This window comes from Xiphophorus couchianus, chromosome 24 (genome assembly GCF_001444195.1).
Source record: "Xiphophorus couchianus chromosome 24, X_couchianus-1.0, whole genome shotgun sequence".
In the NCBI taxonomy this organism is placed as follows: domain Eukaryota; kingdom Metazoa; phylum Chordata; class Actinopteri; order Cyprinodontiformes; family Poeciliidae; genus Xiphophorus; species Xiphophorus couchianus.
The window spans coordinates 10,797,195-10,817,059 of record NC_040251.1 but is presented as its reverse complement, the minus strand read 5'-3'; the positions used below and the strand labels follow the sequence as shown (position 1 = coordinate 10,817,059).

At 37.7% G+C, this 19,865-nt stretch overlaps 2 protein-coding genes across 2 annotated transcripts in view; one reads left to right on the top strand and one right to left on the bottom strand.

Annotated features, from left to right (window-relative positions):
- ptpn22 (protein tyrosine phosphatase non-receptor type 22) overlaps window positions 1-10,683 on the top strand; it is a 21,665-nt gene extending 10,982 nt beyond the window's left edge. Inside the window, exons 9-26 of the mRNA XM_028011473.1 lie at window positions 1,012-1,078; window positions 1,174-1,251; window positions 1,402-1,488; window positions 3,496-4,057; window positions 4,149-4,223; window positions 4,380-4,457; window positions 4,598-4,669; window positions 4,759-4,889; window positions 5,554-5,581; window positions 5,734-5,823; window positions 6,041-6,109; window positions 6,198-6,331; window positions 6,455-6,482; window positions 7,678-7,740; window positions 8,007-8,110; window positions 8,184-8,214; window positions 8,301-8,384; window positions 10,003-10,683. Of these exons, the coding sequence (XP_027867274.1) occupies window positions 1,012-1,078; window positions 1,174-1,251; window positions 1,402-1,488; window positions 3,496-4,057; window positions 4,149-4,223; window positions 4,380-4,457; window positions 4,598-4,669; window positions 4,759-4,889; window positions 5,554-5,581; window positions 5,734-5,823; window positions 6,041-6,109; window positions 6,198-6,331; window positions 6,455-6,482; window positions 7,678-7,740; window positions 8,007-8,110; window positions 8,184-8,214; window positions 8,301-8,384; window positions 10,003-10,064 (1,843 nt within the window). The 3' untranslated portion in view covers window positions 10,065-10,683. The remainder of the gene's footprint in view (window positions 1-1,011; window positions 1,079-1,173; window positions 1,252-1,401; window positions 1,489-3,495; window positions 4,058-4,148; window positions 4,224-4,379; window positions 4,458-4,597; window positions 4,670-4,758; window positions 4,890-5,553; window positions 5,582-5,733; window positions 5,824-6,040; window positions 6,110-6,197; window positions 6,332-6,454; window positions 6,483-7,677; window positions 7,741-8,006; window positions 8,111-8,183; window positions 8,215-8,300; window positions 8,385-10,002) is intronic.
- rsbn1 (round spermatid basic protein 1) lies at window positions 10,103-19,865 on the bottom strand. The gene is made up of 7 exons (XM_028011474.1): window positions 19,250-19,865; window positions 17,659-18,326; window positions 15,591-15,728; window positions 14,433-14,575; window positions 14,166-14,333; window positions 13,545-13,653; window positions 10,103-13,468 (listed from the first exon to the last, which is right to left on the bottom strand). Exons 1-7 carry the CDS (start codon window positions 19,848-19,850, stop codon window positions 12,944-12,946), a joined length of 2,352 nt encoding a protein of 783 aa, XP_027867275.1. The 5' UTR covers window positions 19,851-19,865; the 3' UTR covers window positions 10,103-12,943.

Genomic DNA, 19,865 nt, shown 5'->3' with positions numbered 1-19,865 from the left:
CCCCTCCTCTTTTTTTTGACAGGAAATGCACGTAGATGGTGAACCAACGGCCCACTGCACTTTAAAACGCACATGTGGGCTTTCCTTCTGAGTTTTTCCACCACTTGCATTGTGGTTTCATCACTCACCCTTATCATTTATTCAAGGTTGCATAAGGTTACGGCCTTCAAAAATGAATGATTCAGGCAGAAAACTGCCTGTGTGTTCTGTGCTGGAATAAATTAATTAGATCCCACACCGCATCGATACGTACGTTAATGCGCTACATGATTCACACTCTAAGGTCGTGGCAGCGTAAGATTTACTGGTAAAAAAGGATGTGCCATATCAGTAAGACTGACTGAGAGTTTCACTTCCTTTTTTAAAACATTGTTTTATCGAGACAACAAAACAATTTTTTCTAGAAAGATTCAAACAATCCTTCTTGTTGTGAAAACTCAGATATGAAACGGTAAACATTTAAAGACAGAACATTCTAAATTTCAACTAAATGTTCTTTGACATTCCTACAGTCACTTTGCTTCCCAATAATGTGTCGTGCAGCTACTTAATAATAAACAACTGTATCTTTTAACAGTAAAGATGCCAGATCCACTTGCATGATGGAAATGATAAAATGATCCATAATGGGTCATTTGTGGTATATCCAAACTATTACCATTCCACCCCCATATTTATTAGTTGGGCTAATTAGACATGGTGCTGTGCATTAATGGCCACACATCTCTGCTTCAGGCTTCAGTGTCAAAAGCACAAACTGTTCCAAAGGTCTTGTGATTCATTCTGATACTAATGTGCAATCCAAAGTTATTTATTAATAGCTCTTTTATGAATGTATAATAAAAGTATCCATTGTTGTTTTATAAACATGATGTTAGGCTAAATAACTAGACGATTTCACATCTTTGTAAGCAAATAGAATTCAGAGAGGGTGCACTTGTGACTATTTACTTCAACTTAGCTGTCCTGATGCTAAACGTTGGTCAAAACATTTTGCTGTTGTAATTTTAGTGCTGGCTGTGGAAGAACAGGAGCCCTGTGTGTCATTGATTATACATGGAACCTCCTCAGGAATCAGGTAAGACAGGACAGTGTAAGAATATTGTTGTTTTCATTGGTTGGACAGCAACATATTTTATATATATCGTTTGTTTTATGTGTGCCTGCTTACAGACGATCACGTCAGACTTTAACATCTATAACTTAGTTCAAGACATGAGAACCCAGAGGCCATCTGTCGTTCAAACGAAGGTATTTACTCAACCTTCCAGAAAGCAGAACTTCTCTTCAGGCTAATAGCGTCAGCTTCCTTTCCATTTCTCTGCAGCGTAAAAGATTGATTTGTATTTTGTTCTAAAGACACATGTTGTAACTCAGTATGCTTTTGTGGTTTACCCTCAGGAACAATATCTGCTCGTCTACAGAACTATCGGGGAACTGTTTCGGAGGTATTTGCAAACTATGGAGACACAAAGCTGCAACACAGAGGTGAGCAACTACAACAAGAAATCGATCTAAAGGTGCAGGTTGAAAAGGAAAATATGTGCAGTGGCATGCAAAACCACTGATCATAAGTGTTCTAATGTTTAATGCTTTGGTAAGGTAAACTAAAAAAACAAACTATCTGGAGAGGACTTATTTAAAGTGCGTATTTCTGTTATTTAGTACTTATGGGTTCTCAGATAATTGGAATATTGCATGAAACCAATAAAAATATAATTTTTTAATACAGACATGTGATGACCTACACAATCAGGTGGAAGACCAATGTTTTAACAGTTGTCATTGACACGCTCCACAAAGAGAGTAAACCACAAAAGGTCATTACTAAAGAAGCTGACTGCACATGGTATTAATACTAAGCATATTAAAGGAAAGTTAAGTGGAAGTAAAAAGTGTGAACAGGAACTAACTGTAGCCAAGAATTTAGGGGAAATTCACAATACATGGACTGCAGATAGAGACAGTTCTTTGAGAATTATTTCTCATAAAAATATACAGGACATGACATACAACTTTCAAATTTTTTCTGTGAAGCATTGCATGCTTCAACCTGCTGACAAGCAGTTTGGAGAATCTTTCTTTAATCTAATAAGACTTGGTACTTATCCACTCTGCCAAATAACATTAACGCTGTTAAGTGACCTAAACCTCATAGAGAAACTCACACAGTGTTAATCAGTGGATAAGAAACCAAACCTGTTGATGGATATGCACAATGATAGTCTTGTACTATTTTTTTATGAGAACAGTAATTATGACATAATTATAATGACTTCATAAAATTTAACTGAACTAGATGTTAAAAAGCATATCTATGTGTAATTAAACTTAGCTTCATTTTTCACACTGAACATTTGCTGTTTAATGTTACACTAAGCTATTGCAATGCACTTGAATGTGAAGCTAATTGTTGCAGCAAGATCGTAAACATGCAGTACCACAATCAATAAGCTGAGATCTATTATTAAAATCTGAAAAATCGATCATTTTTGTATGCAACTGTGAGCGCTCCGAATGCCAAAATATGAAAAGCACAAGGTACAGATCGAAGAACGCAAACAGCTGCGGCGGGCTTTCTTGTGGTTTCAACGTATCATAAATTTAGATTGTAGTCACATGACGAGTGGAAAATCAGAAGTTGTGATGGTGGTGTGGTAATCTGCTTTGAGCAAAAATCATTTTCTTAAAGTTAATCTGATCTCTGCAGTGTTCACTTCCAGTGGCAAGATTAAAAATGAGCAAATTCAGGTTTTCTCTCATCAAACTATGAGTTTAATTTTTTTTATTTTGATTGACATCATATGTCTAACAATGCAACTAGGAAGGTTAGTTCAGACTGCATTTCATCTGTTGCACAGGCTAAATTGATTTTGTAATTTTGTATGATGTAATCTTTAGCTGCTGAAAGTAATAACGTTATGTTCCAGAGGTGGAATATTAAAGACTCATACAACTAAATTTAACATGTCATCTTTTAATAACTGATTGATGATGACGATGACGACAACGACGATGATGAGGAGGAGGAGTAACATAGTACTTTGACCAGTTTAAAACACCTTAAATTCAGTTTTCAAAAAAATTGTGCTAATGGTGGAGAAACAACTTACTAATACAGAATAATTGCAGACTTAAATTTAGAAGTTCTCACAAATTCTCTTAGTACTTGGCTGAATTAAATTTTAAACTGTATGACTTAAGCCACATGTTCCAGTTAACATTCTACAAGCTTTTCTCAGTAGTTTGTTGAAATTTTGGCCAATTCCTCATGACACAACTGCTGTATCTTGGTTGTATTTGTTGGTTAACTTGCACCTGGGGTCTGGGCTTTGGACTATAAGGTCACTTCATCTATAGATAGATCACATCAATGTACAACCTCATGTGGCCTGTATATAACCCTTTTGACCTTTTGCTTCAGATAAAGAAATGGTACATACCTGGTCATCTGATAAAATCCTCTTGTAACTATTTGTGTTTTCATCTGAGCAGGTGACGATGCTTCAATCAGCCATTGCTGCCACAAGTGAAAATGATCTCTCTGACGAGAGTGAGGAGCTTGACTTAACCCCACACAATCAACACCTGCTTGAAGAAGAGAGGGGTTATTTCCAACAATACAGCTCTCCTTTGGCTCTGGCTTCAGAAAATCTAACTGCCTACAAATACGAAGACTTACACTGGGTCCAGCAACAATATAACCCATTCCAAGTCATACCAGAGGCTGTGAATGCTACGCAGGACTTACACGAGAGACCGACCAACTCTCCTAAACAGCTTCATACCAACCCTGCTGCGTTTACAACAAGTGAGAGCATACCAAACAAAGATGACACCTCTGTACTGAATCCTTCATCTTCACCTGCTGTGCCTGAGGCTGTGTGTCTGATGGTGGAAGACCCCTACTTTGACACTTCATTGAGCTCCCCTTCATCTGATGAGGCTATAGTGGAAGAAGGACAAGAAGACTCCAAATGGACATGTAGCCCGCTCTTCAGCGCACCTTCTTTTCTCTTGAATGACCAGAACATGGAAAACAGCTCTCCAGCCTCAGGTAAGCAGAAACATGTTTGAATGACTTAGTCTTACAAAAAACAGATAAGAGTTGCTGAATTGCAGTCGTGTGTTTTGTTTTACTTTCAAAGCTCCAGCCGATGATGAGGCGCCTCCACCTTTACCCGAACGGACCCCGGAATCCTACTTCCTGGCTGAGGAAGAAGGTTAGTTTCCTCAGTCTAGATATGAAAAGAAAAATATCTGGTGGCATTACCTATTTAAAAATCTGATCATCTCTGATTGTGCAATACATATTGAAAAGTGAGTGACACATAAAATCTTGCTGCATTGTATTTGTTGAACAAAATGTCGTCTGACAGAGCTGCCAGATCCATGTGAAAGGTTGTCGGTTATCTTTCCACCAAATGCTGCTGCTGAACCAATAAGGGAGCAGGCAGGTAAGAACACATCCATGAAAACTTTTCTTTAAGAACATAAGATGTCTGCTGCCATTTTCCTTAAATGTGTAGTAATTCTTTGCATACTTCAAACAGTGATTTTTATTCAAATATTTAACTTCCTCTTTCTAAATTCGTAGGAAGCCCCCCATCACCTGCCCCACCGCTTCCAGAGAGAACCCCAGAATCATTTGAATTAGCCTCTGATCCAGGTAATATTGCTACTGCATCCCTATATAACCACATTTTAGATGATCTTAATTGGAAATTTCTTTTTAAATGAGCAAATTCTGCTTTTCAGTTCCTGTCCCAACTCTGGCAAGGGTGCCACTGGCAGTGAACCTGGGCGTAATAGGACTGTCTTCAGAGTGGTCGGGAACTTTGACTCAAGAAGATGCAATTGAACAGGAAAAAACATTTGTGAGAAGCAAGGTGAGGAAACATTCTTCTCATTGGAAGATGTAGATTATTCTTGGAATTTAATGGAAGGTAGGATGTAGAACAGATTAGCATTGTTCCTCAAAGCAATTTTTGTTTTACTAAACAGAGGATAGCAGTGCTTTCAACAATGGTCAACAATTATGCAGGATGCAGAGGATAGCACTGGGCAAATACAACCAAAACTAACTGAATCCAGTGCTAGTGAAAGAAATGGCTCATGATCTTTTACCAGAGACAAAAGAGAAATTACACAACTTATAAAATCTGATGCCACTCCATTCATGTTTACATTTCATGAAGAATGATGTTGCGCTCTATTCTTCGGTTTTTATGTTGTTTCTTACGGGGAAGGTGTTTGTCTAAGGGTGTGGTTTGTTTCACACAGTATAATGTGAAAGGAAACTTTAGCAAATGTTGCAGCTTTGGTCTGCCATCAAATTACGTCTACTGGTCTATTAAGTGTGAAAACACCCTAAGGAACAGTCTGTATTTTAAATACTGAAGAGGATCTGCTTACTTTATGTCTGTCTTTGAGAGACTAGGTACCTCTCATTTTCTGGATTTTTTATTTAACAGTCAAGCTATGAACTTTATGCTGCATGTCTAGAAAATCTTTCTGTAGATTTTCTGAAAGCAAGCTTTTTTTTTTTTGCAGAGCCTCAGAGCAAAGATGACTCTCTCAGGTAAGATGTTCTGATTGATAAAATAACCACAGCAAAGTACTGTTAATTTGTAACAGATAATTTAAAATTTTTTCTTCTCAGTTTAACATTTGCGAGCTTTGATGTTTCTAGAAGAGCAATAATATAATCAGCTTTGTGTTTTTTCATGATAGCTCCAACTTCAGTAATGCAACTTGATCAAACAAATTTCCACAATTCCAGTCCACATCTGGTCCCTATGACTCCACCACCTCTTCCTCACAGTAAGCTTGTCCAATATAAAAGATTAAGAAATTTAAATGTTTTTCTTCTTTCAGAACTGATTAGAAAAGGGAAAAAATCAATGTGTACATTCCAATTTGTAAGAATAAAGTTTAAAAATTGTGCAAAACATATTATATAATGTTATTTAAATTTCAGAATGAATCAAAAATGGTTAGAAAAGGAGAATTAAACATTCTTTTATACTTGGGTTTGTAGCTGAGGACAGTCTGGCATCACCTGTTGCTAAAAGAGTCCCAGAATCCTTCCCCCTCCCTGCAGAAACGAGTGAGCATTTCATTCCCTTGTTATACAGCGATTCAGCTTGTACAGAAAGAGTTGTTTGTCTAAGAACTGCCACTGTCTGATCTCTTAGCTCTGGAGAGAAATGTACAACGCCCTCTTTCCATGGTTTCAACACAGCCCTTTCCAAGAGTAGGAATGTCATCAGAGTGGGATGGCACCTCCCAGCCCAAGAAGTTCCTGGATGCTGTCATGAACCGGAGCAAGGTAATATGAACTCCAATATGTCATTAAGTTCAACAGAATTACTCTGGGTTAGTTTTTACTGGGCCTAAAGCCAAATTTCCTTTTTCTCCCCTAAGTTTTAACACGTCTAATATCTTTTCTCAGAGTGTTCGTGCTAAAAGTTCACGTTCAGGTGAGTTATCTGCCTTCATCTTACTGAGCCTTTAAGCAGTTAAAAGTTAAACACAGATAGCCACCTTCTTGTTGTTGGCTCAGATCTGTGACTCGGATGTAGAGCATCAACGATTTAAACTATTGCATAGGATCCCAGGCCTGCAGATATATACTTGTAGTTTTTTTTTTGCATATTTATACCATAATTTAATTACTCAAGCTGACTGGGTTAGTTTTCTGGAAACAGCAGATTGTTTGGGTCTAAGGTGTCACTTTACACTACTGCTACAGGTGGTGGTTGAAGGAAACTTAAACAACAGATACCTGTTGTCAAATATTCTCTCTTCTTATTGGCTCTAATACAGAGAGAACCCAATGCTTCTGAAGACATATATCAGTAAAATAAAATATTTTCTTACCTGACCAACTTTATGCTCACAAACATCACCTATAGTCACCTCATGATGTGACTGCTTACTCCCTGGTTGAATAATGTTTACATTTGTGAAGCTTAGACTCATTTACTCTGTAGAAGATAGTGACAGATAAGGTGCTTGCTGAATCCTTTTTCTGAGTGAAACTAAGCGTTCTCACATTAAAATACATATGTTTTGTCAAAAACAATAAGACATCTGTACACACCTACAAAGGGTGATAGGTTCAAAGTCAACACTAGAGACGTCATCATCCATTTGTAGTAGTCCGTTGTTGTTTTAGTGGACTCCAAACATTCTTTTTGATTATGAAATGTGTGTTTTAAAATTGCAAGCTACCTATTTTTATTGTTATACATTCAAACTTTTAAGTATTTCTTGTTTTTAAATATGTACTTTAATTAGAAGTGGATACGCAAATCAAATTCTGGGCTAATAAAGTCTCAGGCTAGCTATGCTCTAATGTTTCGCTATGCAGGTATGGATCAGATAATTTATTCTTTAAATATAATTACATAGTGACAGGAAGTGCTTAGAACAAGTCCATGCTGGTTTAATTCACTGCATCAGTTTTCCTCATCAGTAAAGAAACTTAAGCTTTTTGTTAGTACAACCATGGAGATTCGCAGAGAGTAAAAATAAATGTCACTATCACAAGGAGGTATGAAGAGGTTTAAAGCTTGACTGGTTAAATGTTCTGCATGCTGATTACTATTATTAGTGGAAATAAATGTGTTTTAACTGGGGATGTTTTCATTAATTATTGTGTTCATACTGCAGAGCCCCTCAGTGCATTTCCGCAGCTCACTCCTCTTCCTGTGGTCGCAGCTGAAGGAGGAAGTGGTGAGTCAGTTTGATGCACACTACACAGTAGCCTTTCTCACACAGTTTATTAATAACAGTACAAGCACTTATCAAAATGACAGAAGATCCTCAGACATATCAAGAAAAGCAGGTCAGCCACAAAATGTTGCACATCTAAGGAAGCTGAGATTCCTTTTAAGAGTTCGGAAAAGGTTTTTTGCACAGACATGAGAGGGGAGCATCGCGTCAAATGAAAATCTGGGCAAAAATATGCTTCATCTCCTTTCCGTTTCTATGTTCATCAGCGCAAGTGGAACAACAGAATATAAACCACAGGCCCACCCCAAACAGCGACAGATCAGGAAGCAAAGCAGACAAAAGCAATGAAAAGAGCATGTTGAGATCAAAGGTAAGACAAGAGCAATGTTATAAGCTATGGATAATTTAAAGCATATATCAATAATTTTCTTTTCTTTATTTAGAGCCTGAAACTTTTTAGGCATAAATCAAAACGTAAGTAATGTTATTCTGTACTTCACATCATTAATAAAACTAATAATTTCTCTCATAAATTAACTGTGTGAAAACTTTATTCCTAGCTAAAACTGCCCCTCCACCACCTCCAACTCAGGCTGGAGCTACTCCCACCTTACATAGTAGCTCATTTACTGTGTTTAAATTTGGTAAGTCAATATGTCAGTTTATACTCAACATACAATTTATGTCATGTCACAACCACAAACTTTATTTATATTATATTGTATTTCACTTGAATTTTATGTAGTGGACAAAATACAAAGTAAAGCAAAATTCTGCAATGGAAGAAAAATGATAAGTGGTTTAAATGTTTTTTAAAATATTCCAAAAAAGTGTTCCATGTATTTATAATTAGCCTTTTTTTAGTCTGACACCACTAAATAAAATCCAGTACAGCAACTACCTTTAAGCAATAAGTAAGTAGAGTTCATCTGTGCAAATTATTTTCAGGTCACTGGAGGAAAGTGGCCTATACAGATGAGACTATTTGGTCTCCAAGAGAAAAGCTATTTGGGAGGATAAGCAAACACCCTGAACATACCTTCTCCATGCTGAAACATGCTGGTGGCAGAATCATGCTGTGGCGATTCAATTCTACTCAGGAATTTTTTTTTTCAGGGTTTCTGCAGGTTTGAACAACTCAGATTTAAGATTCCATTATGAATGGAATTTAAGACCTAAATAATGAAAAATGTACAAAATAAAATTGTACATTGTGTGGTTTGGCAAAAGAAGTGAGTCCATGGTTTAGATGAACATCATCCAGCCAACTGACAATAAATTTGCACTTACCCATGATGGACATAAAAAAGCTTGCTAGCTATCTAGATTATTTTAGCAGCTAGTTACCGGTAGCCCCAACCACCTCAAGCCACAGAACGCAGTGATAATGTCTGCAGATGACAGAAAAGTCCTGTGAAGAAAATAAAAAAAAAAACAATATACATGATTAAATAGTCCTACCACAACAAAATGTAAGATGAGTGATTAATGTATTAAAGGCAAACTTTATTTCATTTAAAAAGTACGTCATTCAAGAGCCTTATTTTAGATACATAAATTTTAAAGACATTTAATTTAAATCTCATAACTTACGTCATCCAAGAGTCGCTGTGGATGGTGATGTTGTGGGCTGGAAGGGTCTCCAGTAGCAGTTGGTCTCACAGTGAATCTTCTGACTGAAGATTGTCAATCTCATGATCGTCATGACATGTTCCAAAAGTAGTATGCCCTGGATGAAACCATCATTTGATGGCAAGCACTGCTAATTCACCTCCTTTGCTTTTTAGAAGCTAATGTTGTTTGTCCACACTATTTAATTCCCATCCCTATCAGGTTGTCACTGTAAATAACAACTTGTTCTTAATAGTTTACTGGTTAAAGGTTCAATAAAGTAGCCCAGTCAAAGTCCAGACCAAAAACAAACTGAGAACTTGTGGCAAGAATTACAACTGATGCACATATGTGAAGTCAGTAGTTGTGTCCGAATGTATAATTTTACTTCCACTTCACAATTATGCAATACTTTATCTTTGTGCTTGTTGACCACATGAAATTTCCCCAACTTTCACCTCTTTATTTACTACATCATATCCTTTTGGCTCAATAAAGTCTGCTTTGAATTTGTATTAAGAATACACTGGAGTTTGGATTTGTGAAAAGGGAATCATAAAAAGCAGCTAATTGGTTAAAAAATACTTTTGCCAGGTGATAAAACAAATCCATCACAAATCTAATTTCTGAAATCATCTATACCTTCCACAGGATTTGGGAACCGTTTTGGAAAGCCAAAAGGTCCTCGGAGCTATCCGGAGAGCTGGATCTGAAGAGACTTGGTCTCAAAATGATACACTGCACTACTCAGTGACTTTGGGACAGAAGCAGGTTTATTACAAATTTGTCAAGAAAACATCCGACACAGCAGAAGAAGAGCAAAGAAAAGCCGAAACAGACGTTTCTGTGCAGCAGCACCTCCCATCAGGAAACACACAGGAAGGGCGAAGTCTTTGTGCAATTTATAAAGTAAAGCAAATTTTTAACTACTGAACAGTGCCTTCTATAAAACAAAAAGCAACATTGACTCAAGTGGGACTTTAAATATTCGGATATGAGAAACCGCTTGGAGTGAGTTTCTATAGGTCTAAGTTTTATTTTGTGCTCAAGGCAAAGCTGTTGCATGATGTTAGGACTAAATTTAAATGTCCATGTGTCTGAAGATTGTGATCGCATTTATGCTTTCAGTGTGAAACAAGAAAACGGGTATAACGAATCCTCATGAGCGCTGCACTTTGTCTTTCAAACAGAGCGGACTTTGCATCTTTCAGTGCTTCTTCGCCATATTATTTAAAAGCGATATGATAAAACGGTAATCCTGATAAATATTGAATGTTATGCATATGGATATGCTGCAACTGCACATTTATTTATTAAAAATATCTCTTTGCATTCCAATTGTATTTTTCCCATTTAAGCATAATTGGATTATTTTACAAGGGTAAACAATGTATGCATCCTGTATCTTTCTGTCTGTAATTTATGATGCCGACAAGTTAGGGGGAAAAAACTAAATCTAAAAATCTTCAAGAAAGAAGAGCTACAAGAAGTCAAGACTATATGGAAGCCATAATAACATAGCAAAAAATCCATTCTGTGATTTAGAAAAGCCAAACTATTATGTGTAAAGTATTTGCTACCAGGTACTTATTTCCCATTTCAGTCATCAAAAAAATAGAAGCCTTCAGTGTTGAGTTCGGCTATTCATGCAAAAGGCACTAAGTAGCACGACTTCACTTCCTACCTTCTAAACATCATTCTGAAAACAAGAAACTGAAGGCTTCAATCCAATGTCTGGACGCTTTGGAACATAATTTCTAGCCTTCATCCTAGACATTCTTTCTAAAACTACCTAAAGTCATCACTTTACGAAGGATTTTGATGAAAAAAACAATAAAACCATCACAACATTCACATAATCTCAGCTATCACAACGACATATTACACTCCATTTTCATTCTAAACATGAAAAATGACTGACTATTATTGCTAAGTGCAACTTTTGCAGCTCCTTTGTGATTAAAAGATACTTGAGATACCGAATCAGAAATCAGAATCTGCAGAAAATAAATATAAAAAAGATATAAACAATCAAACGAGTTAACATTAATACAAAGTTTGAATTATGACTTTGTAAATACAAAGTCATAACTGGCAAAAAAGATTTAAGTGCCTTAAGTTTATTAACATAATTGCATTATGTTTTTCAAGGGGGAAATTAGTCCACTTCATAGTGGCTTCAGACGGCCTTCGGGATCTCAGAAAAAGTCATTTCAGTTTAAAGGCAAGCGTCACCCTACTGCAGACTGGATACACACCCACAAGTATCAAATCAGAAAATGTGGAACTTCATTTTAAAATTGAGAATCCTGCACGTCCTCCAGGATGTACAGCACTGCTGTGAAGGATCATACCTCGGTAAACACTTCCTCCTTTTTTAGTCGCAACAAAGAAATTAATTCATGAACCTAATGAGACATTGTTCGCGCTTCCTCTTCTCTCAAAACAATTTTCCCAAACATATTGAACTGCAGACAACAGAAAACCTTAATCTTCCCTCAGGTGCTTAACAACAAGTCAACATGTGCAATTTGGAGGTGTGAGCACTTCTCTGCAGCTTCATTGGCAGCTTTGCTCATACTAAAATTTATATGGATAGAGACTAATCATCACATGTTTTTATGTTTTAGTGTGAAGAACATGGTATAAGTTGCCTTTGGTGAGATCCTTTTTTTGTTGAAGCCAGAGTGGCGTCAGAATACCAAGCACATAGCTGCTGTGGTGTAAATGGTGTTTAAGAAGTTACTTTGTGAAATGCCTGCTCAGTGTGGCCAGGGTTAGGCTGGCTTGTGGTCAGTCCTGCTACAAAATCTTGGTTCAGTGACCAAGCACACCAGCAAGGGCCATGATGTGAATTTGTATCACACACCAGGGATATGCTACTACTGTTGCCATCAGGCTGCCAGTTCCCAGATATGCTGCCACCCTGATAATTAGCTACAATGGTCAAACCACTGACGTTTTGTACATGAGGTAAGGAAAGTGCTTTAAACATTACTGGATTCTCTGAAGAATGGACATCCAATTTCTGGGGGATTTTCAATCTTACTTTGACGCAAAGTGACCCCAGCCAAGCTAAATTAACACCCTGCCCAATCTGCGCTGAGCTCACTGCACACAGCTGCCCATGTTTCCAAATCAATCGAATGAAAATACATAATCCCGGGCTTATTAAAGTGATCTTCATAAGTTTCAGAGGTCAAACATGATAAGATGCCAGGTTCATGCAGCTGAAGAAATTCTGTTAATGATAAAGAACACATCCAGGTTAATGGGTGAATTAGTTTTCAAGAAACAAGTTCACCGTGAAATTTAAAAAAAAGCTTCTTTCACACAGCACGTGTGGCAATTTACAATATCAGTTTAAAAATAATAAGATTCTTTACATCCGATAACTAAATATATATATTATTCTGTCCCATTAAACAATAACAATACAGTAGGTTAAAAAAAAGAAGACAAAAACACACCATTATTGTGAGATAAAAAAGAATAATAATTTAAAAGCTTCCTGATTGACTCAGATGTCAAATTTAGTCTAAAATTTTAAATACTTCCTGCTATAGCTGGAAGAAAGAAGGGCTGGCTGGGATCATTTGGGGATCTCCGTGGTGTGGCTGTTAGCCTTTGGCAGCGAAGGCTCCTTCGAGGGCGTGCAGCCAGAGTGGACCGAGGTGGGGTAAAGGTGGGGGAGGTGAGTGGATTTGGTGGGCTGAGGAGGGGCCGGCTGAGGCTCCTTCGACGGCGTGGCCGGCCTCTGGAACTCGGGCTCCTCGGTTTTGGCCACCCCGCCGTGGATGCTGTCTGGCTGGCGTCGTGAGTAAGGGGTGAGGGTAGAGTCTGGTCTGGCAGGGGAGGAAAAAGAGACTCGGCCTGATGTGGGGCTGAGATCTTTGGGCTGCTGTTGCTCCTCTGTGGCATCCGTGTCTTCGGCCGAGTGATACTGTTTGAGGCGGATGTGCCAGGCCAGGCTGCAGACGGCTGACACCGTCTTGAACTGGTGGATGACGTTCCTGGGGATGAAGTAAATGTCGTCGTCGCAGAGCTGAGCACGGATGTAGCGGATGCCTTCCCTCCTCAGCTGATTCAGCTTGGCGTCATCCACCCACTGGACACACTTCACCAAGACACACACACGTTATTAAACATATACAGAGAATAAGACCTTATTTTTAACTGGAATCTGAATTTACCTGAGAAACTGGGGGCTCATAAAGATCCAGCTGCAGCCTCTGGACAACCTCGTTAAAGTCCCCAGCATCAAAACACACCACATCCTTGGTAATCCGAGGGCGGTTATCCCTTTAAGAGATCCCATTAAACATAAACAAGTAAATAATCATATTATATTGTGGGTTAGGAAATCAACTGCACTGCAATAACATCAATTCTTGCCAAGTATTTTTGTCTAGTTTGAAGTGAAAATATCTTAGTACATTTGAAATAAGACAAAACTAATTTACAAGTAGCTTTTCAGCAAGAAAAGCTAAGAATGAAGAAGAGAGTATTCTTTAATAAAATAATAGCTACACTGGGAGATTATTTCATTTATAATAAAACATTTTCCATGTTATATGTAAAGAAATCTGCCAGTAGAACTAGTACTTTTTTGAAAACCAATATTAAGAAATTATTTTCCTGAAACAAGCTCCAATATCTTGCTGAAAAGTTACTTGTAAGTTAGTTTTGCCTCATTACAAGTGTACTAAAATATTTGTACAAAAAACTGGTTAAACATATTAGTTAAGATTAAGTGTTTCTGCAGTGTAGTTAACAAAGGTGAGGCAAATCTGATTATGCTCAAGGAAACGCACCCTTCTCCAAAGTGCACAGCCTTCAGGACCCCCACCGCAGCTGTGCTCTGCCAGTCGAAACTCTGACCTACATGATCAGCATGGGCCTTAGTCCGGTCTTCGAACAGGACCTCTCTGGGTTCACTGGCCCTCGGTAGGTAGTGCAGGTTTTTTATTTCATTCATAGATCTAAAAGAGTAAAATAAATAAATAGAAAAGCAGCAGATGAGCAGCCATTTTTCCTTTTAGATAGAGGTAGATGTCCAACTTTCTTGCATAAGCTCTTACCTGCGACGCTTAAATGGAGACTTGGGCATATCAGCCGTTGGAACCATTTGCTCTCCCGGTCGGACCCACATGATGGGTCCGTCGTCACTCTGAGAGCGACAGTCCAGCTTCAGACTGGAGAGGGTTCCCCAAGGCAGGGTCATCTACAAAACCATTCACAGATACAGACAATACATTTAACTGGGCATGATTCAAGGTAATTTCTGCAACTACAAGACAATATATGCCAAAATACTGAAACAATATTCAGTATTGTTGTGACAGTTTTTGTTCTGCTAAAAGGAAAAGACAGTGAAGTCTGGATGGTTTTATTCATTCTCATACCATCTGCTTGATGGAACAGCTGTGTTTTTATTATATATTCAGTACTAAAACTGTAATTATCAAGAGAAAGCTCAAGTTAGTAATAATGATTGCTGTATTGTCATTCTACAGGATGACAATACAGGATGAAAGAAGTAAAGGAACATTTAAGTGCTACAAGCTAATTATCTGTAAGCTAAAATAATATTTTCTCAATTTGAATGATAAAAGCATTCAAGATCTAATGAAATTTGTTTCATAACTAACCTGAGCCCAATATACAATGAATTTACTGAAAATGACGGCATCAAAAGTACATTTTGAATAACATTTGCACAATATATAAATAACATTTAAAATATAGAATGTCTCCCTCTTCTGGCAGCTTGGGTTGTTGCAGACATTTTTTCCCTTCATGTTCATATTTTTCTGGAATGAAACTCATATGCATATTGTGAAGCCTTTGAGGTTTTTTTTCCATTTTTCTTATTACAATTCAAGCACTTTAAGCCTGCATCATCTCTGTTTCTGCATATCTTCCAGCTGCCAATGACACTTTGGACATCCATATTTTCTTAATATGTTTCCAAAGCATGCATATTTTCTTAATATGCATAAGTCAAAGCAAAAATCAAGAGAGATTAATGTAAATAATTTAGCTAAATAGCTTTTCTTTCTGTTTGTCTTAAAAATAAGATATTTTGACACTACAAACAACAGATTACATACTTATTTTGCTTGCCTTGCTCTAAAATACTAATACACACTTGTGTTTAAGTGATAAAGCTGCTGTGCTACAAACACAATCTCTTACAGAAGCTACTGCAAGAGCAGGAAAATAAATCTCTCTCCCACCTTGAGAAACGGCGACTCCTCGAGCATGTCCAAGAACTCTGGGAAATAATCTCCAACTTCTTCGTCCACGGCGCCGACCAGGCTGATCTGCCTCATGGGTCCGGCTCGGTACGTTCCAGAACAATACGTCCGGCTCACCTGGGGAACAAAGTAAAGGAACCTTTAAGTGCTACAAGCTACTTATCTATAAGCTAAAATAATATTTTCTCAATTTGAATGATGAAAGCAATTAAGGGCCATAAAAATACAATACATTTTTTAAAGATTTATTGCAATTTTTTACTTTTGCTTTTTTTGTTTAACACAGTTGCACTGCATCCTGTAGAATGACAATACAGCAATCATTATTACTAACTTGAGTTTTCTCTTGATAATTCCATTTTTAGTACTGAATATATAATAAAAACACAGCTGTTCCATCAAGCAGATGGTATGAGAATGAATAAAACCATCCAGGCTTCACTGTTTTTTCCTTTTAGCAGAACAAAAACTGTCACAATTAGTCACCTGCCAGAAACGACAGGTTCTGCTCTAAAACCCTTCAGAAATCCACATTACTACTAATGGCTTTCTGATACGCCCACATTTACACACCAGTAATGTAGAGCACAGTGTGTGAATCCCATTAACCCATTCGGTTATTTGCACATGAGCTCCAGGTTGTTAAAACTGTGTAGAGCTACAGATAAAATGTTACATGCTGAACTCTTAAGTGCTTAGCAAATACAGCGGAAAATTGTCGCGATTGTAGATTAATGAAAAACATTCAAATGTGGCCACAAAGAAATACATTTCTACCAAAAAAGCCTCAATATTTCTACATTAATTTCACATATTTTCTAAAAACAAAACAAAAAAAAAACTATCGGATGTGGAGCAGAGTCGTCAACAGTACAATGATGAAAATCATTCCATCTTTAGCTTTATAATTTTTTACCTTTAACCATACAAATATACTATTTTGTTGACTTTCACAATTTTTAATTGATCTACCTGCAGGCACATGTTTTCCATGCACAGCAGTCACAGCATAGAGGGAAATATCACACAGTGACATACAATCATCATCAGCCAGAGCTTACAGCCTTTACATACACAGAGGACTGATGGCAGATTGCTCCTTCTCATACTAGAAAGTAAACAAATGAGAAATGCTTGTACCTACTGCTGCTGTTTTTCTAAACAGAAAAGCAAAATGGTTTTGTTTTTATGCAAATTACAGCTGTCTTGCCTGTTGTTTTGCACTAACAATTTTTTTTTTGCATAAAATAAGAGTAATAAAACTAGTCAGAACGGGAGCAGAAGTTACTTCCAAATAAAACTTGCCAGAATTCTAGTTTTTTGAGTTGCATTTTTTTGTTATCATTGTGGTGAAGGACAAACCGACTGAGCTCACAACCAGGGTTTCTGCCGGTTTCACCAACTCAAATTTAAGACTTTTCAAGACCTTTTAAAGCCCATTTTGAATGGAATTTAATACCTAAATGTCATAAGAAATGTACAAACTATGGAGTATTAGGGTAATGGCAAGAAAAAAAAAGAATAAATAAAATTACGAGAATAAAGTCATAACATTACTTTATTCTGGTAAAAGTACATTATGTTAGTATCACATTGACTTTAGTCTCATATAAATTTATTCTCTTAAGGTGACTTTATTATGTTATTACAACTTTATTCTTGTGTTATTTTGACTTTATTCTCGTAATATTATGACTTTTTTCTTATAATTTTTAAAAAGTTTTTCTTAGGATGGCCCTAACACTCTGCCATACAATTAATTAGTGCTGTCAAGACAAAATTTAAGACCTATGATTAGCATATTGAAGACCAACTTACTTTATAAAAATCAATTTAAGACATTTTGAGGCCTTGATTTTAGACACATGAATTAAAGACTTTTTAAAGATCTGCGGACACCCTGAGGCGTTTATAAGATGCTTTTCAGTGTATGTATCAGAGAATACACAACAGCACAGCCTACTGAGCACTAGGAGTGTTGGGTTGTTTAAATTTGAAGCCATGTTGTGTCAAGAACATTGCCTTTGTTTTCCCCTCCTCTACATACCTGAGAATGGAAGTTGCTTATAGTGGTGGTCTCAATGTCTTTCTTGCCCAGTATTTCCATTTTGACAGGTGTGCTGGGGAAGTTGAAGGCAAAGTAGTCCAGGAAGTCAGGCAGATACGAAGCCGCGCCGTGGATCACAGTCAAGGCGTAGACCGCTGCACCTTTGGGCTTCTCGGCAAAGGTCAGCTCCAGGAACTCCCGGGAGAATCCCTCCATCTCAGCTGGACTGAGGCACGCCAACTCGTCGGCGTAAGCATGCAGCACAGATCCGCCTCCGTTGGGCTGCTTCTCCTCGTGAAGAAAGCGTCCATATCTGGTACCGGTCAGGAGGCAGGAGCTGCGGATGTAGTGGTCCTGATGCGAGAGGAAAGGAGCGCGACCCATTTTGAGCGCTTGGAGGTAAGGTGGATAGTTGTCGGCAGGTTCTCTGCCAGGAAGCCGAGTGCTTTCTTGCTTTATTACGCCGGGCAGCGGAGCTTCAGGGTTAACAAGGACTGTGAGGTCAGCCCCAAGCCCAGCGCATACAGTCTGAACCGCTTTGGTGTGCAGATGTCGGACCTTCTTAGCACCCTGATCATCGTCACGATGCTTCTTCTTCTTTTTCTTCTTCTTCAGAAGATATTCCTCTAGTGTTAGAGACTTTCCATTTTCATTGTTGGGCATCAACTCTGAAAATACACAATTAAAAAAGTCAGACAAAATTAGAAAAGTGGAGAGAGTTATTTGTGTTGCTGAGAAATAAACTGGGTTTATCTCCAAAACAATAATCAACTTCAATCTCTCAATGCCATATTTTCTTAATATACAGCATCTCTACTACTTAATAATAAGATATATTGTTGTAAGTGATGTTTGTACATAGCATTTGTAATTCTGAGGTTAGAATGAAGTATAAATGTTTGTAAAGACAAGATACCACAACACAAACACAATATGCATTTCTGCCATTTTTAAAGACAAAATCAAAATCTATCAATCAATAACTCAAAGAAACTTTAATAGTGTATCACTTTTTCTGCAACTTTATGCAATATAAACAGTTGCATAAGTTTGAAAACCTGTTAAAAAACAAACAGGTAAAGACATATTCAAAAGAGGTTAGAAAGCCCCAAAATATCCAATAATGTACATTCTTACTAAAGAATAACTACAGAATGAAAACTAAAATGATTGAAATACAAAGGACAGACAATGGATACATAAATAAAATGATAATAAACCTAACATAAAAGCTGAATAAATAAGTTAAATAAAAGTTCGTAAACAATATATGTATAATAATTTATAGTAAAATGAATAGAGCAAAAATAATGGTACTTAAATACAGCAAATGGAGGTAAACCAGTGCTTAGAGATTAAATTAAAATGACTAATTTAAAATTCATTGTTCATTCACTGAAAAGAAAGGCTAATTTTAAACAGTCAGCTAAGATGTTTAAAATGTAAGCACTACGATCCTTACTGAACTGGCATTATAATAAACTAGGCTAGCTAAAATTATCCGTTTACAAGCTACTGTTGACATTTGTGATGTGATGATCTGGTGTCATTAAACGGCTTCTAGCCGTTAACACTCAAATAATAAGCTCACCTTTTTTCTTCTTCAGTTCAGGAAGCTTAACGTTGGCCTCCGAGTTTTCCTTCTTCAGCTTCTGCTTGTGCTCCTTCTCCCGGCGCTTGTCTTTGAGCTCCTGCGGCTGGGCCTTCACCACTTTGAGGGGCGTGAAAGTGAAGAGTGCAGGTGGCTGAGTGGGCACGGCTCGCTTCGGAGCTGGGAAAGCGGGCTGCAGGCTCTTCTTGGTGCCGTTGGTGAGACCGTGATGGTGGCGGCCGTGGAGGTGATGGTGGTGGTGGATGTGGAGAACGTGTTTATCCGGGCTGAAGTTCTGGGCTTTGGGGTTCTGCTGCAGCTGATGCGGTTGGTGGCTCCGGTTCTCGGCGTGCTGCTGCTGGTGGTTGTGGTGGTGATGGTGATGATGGAGCTTCACCTTTTTCGCCACTTTCTCAAATCTTTCTTTTTTGTCGGCTGACGGCGACAAATCCCTTTTCTTCTTCTTTTTCTTCTCTTTGATGAATCTGTCATAGTTGTCCCTTATCCGTTCGTCGTTCACTTTCGCACGGAGCAAGTCGACTTGAGCTGCCATCTTTGCACGTACAGTATGTTTAAAGGGCTCGGAGCTTCTACTGCGCATGCCCGCGACAATTTG

What these genes read in the sequence shown, in the direction of transcription:
- rsbn1 (XM_028011474.1), bottom strand. Translation starts at nt 19,850, where the DNA reads ATGCGCAGTAGAAGCTCCGAGCCCTTTAAACATACTGTACGTGCAAAG. An exon ending in TGAACTGAAGAAGAAAAAAG is followed by an intron (nt 18,327 to 19,249) that starts GTGAGCTTATTA and finishes GTGTATTTTCAG; the next exon opens with AGTTGATGCCCAACAATGAA. An exon ending in GCTGTGCACTTTGGAGAAGG is followed by an intron (nt 13,654 to 14,165) that starts GTGCGTTTCCTT and finishes GATCTCTTAAAG; the next exon opens with GGATAACCGCCCTCGGATTA.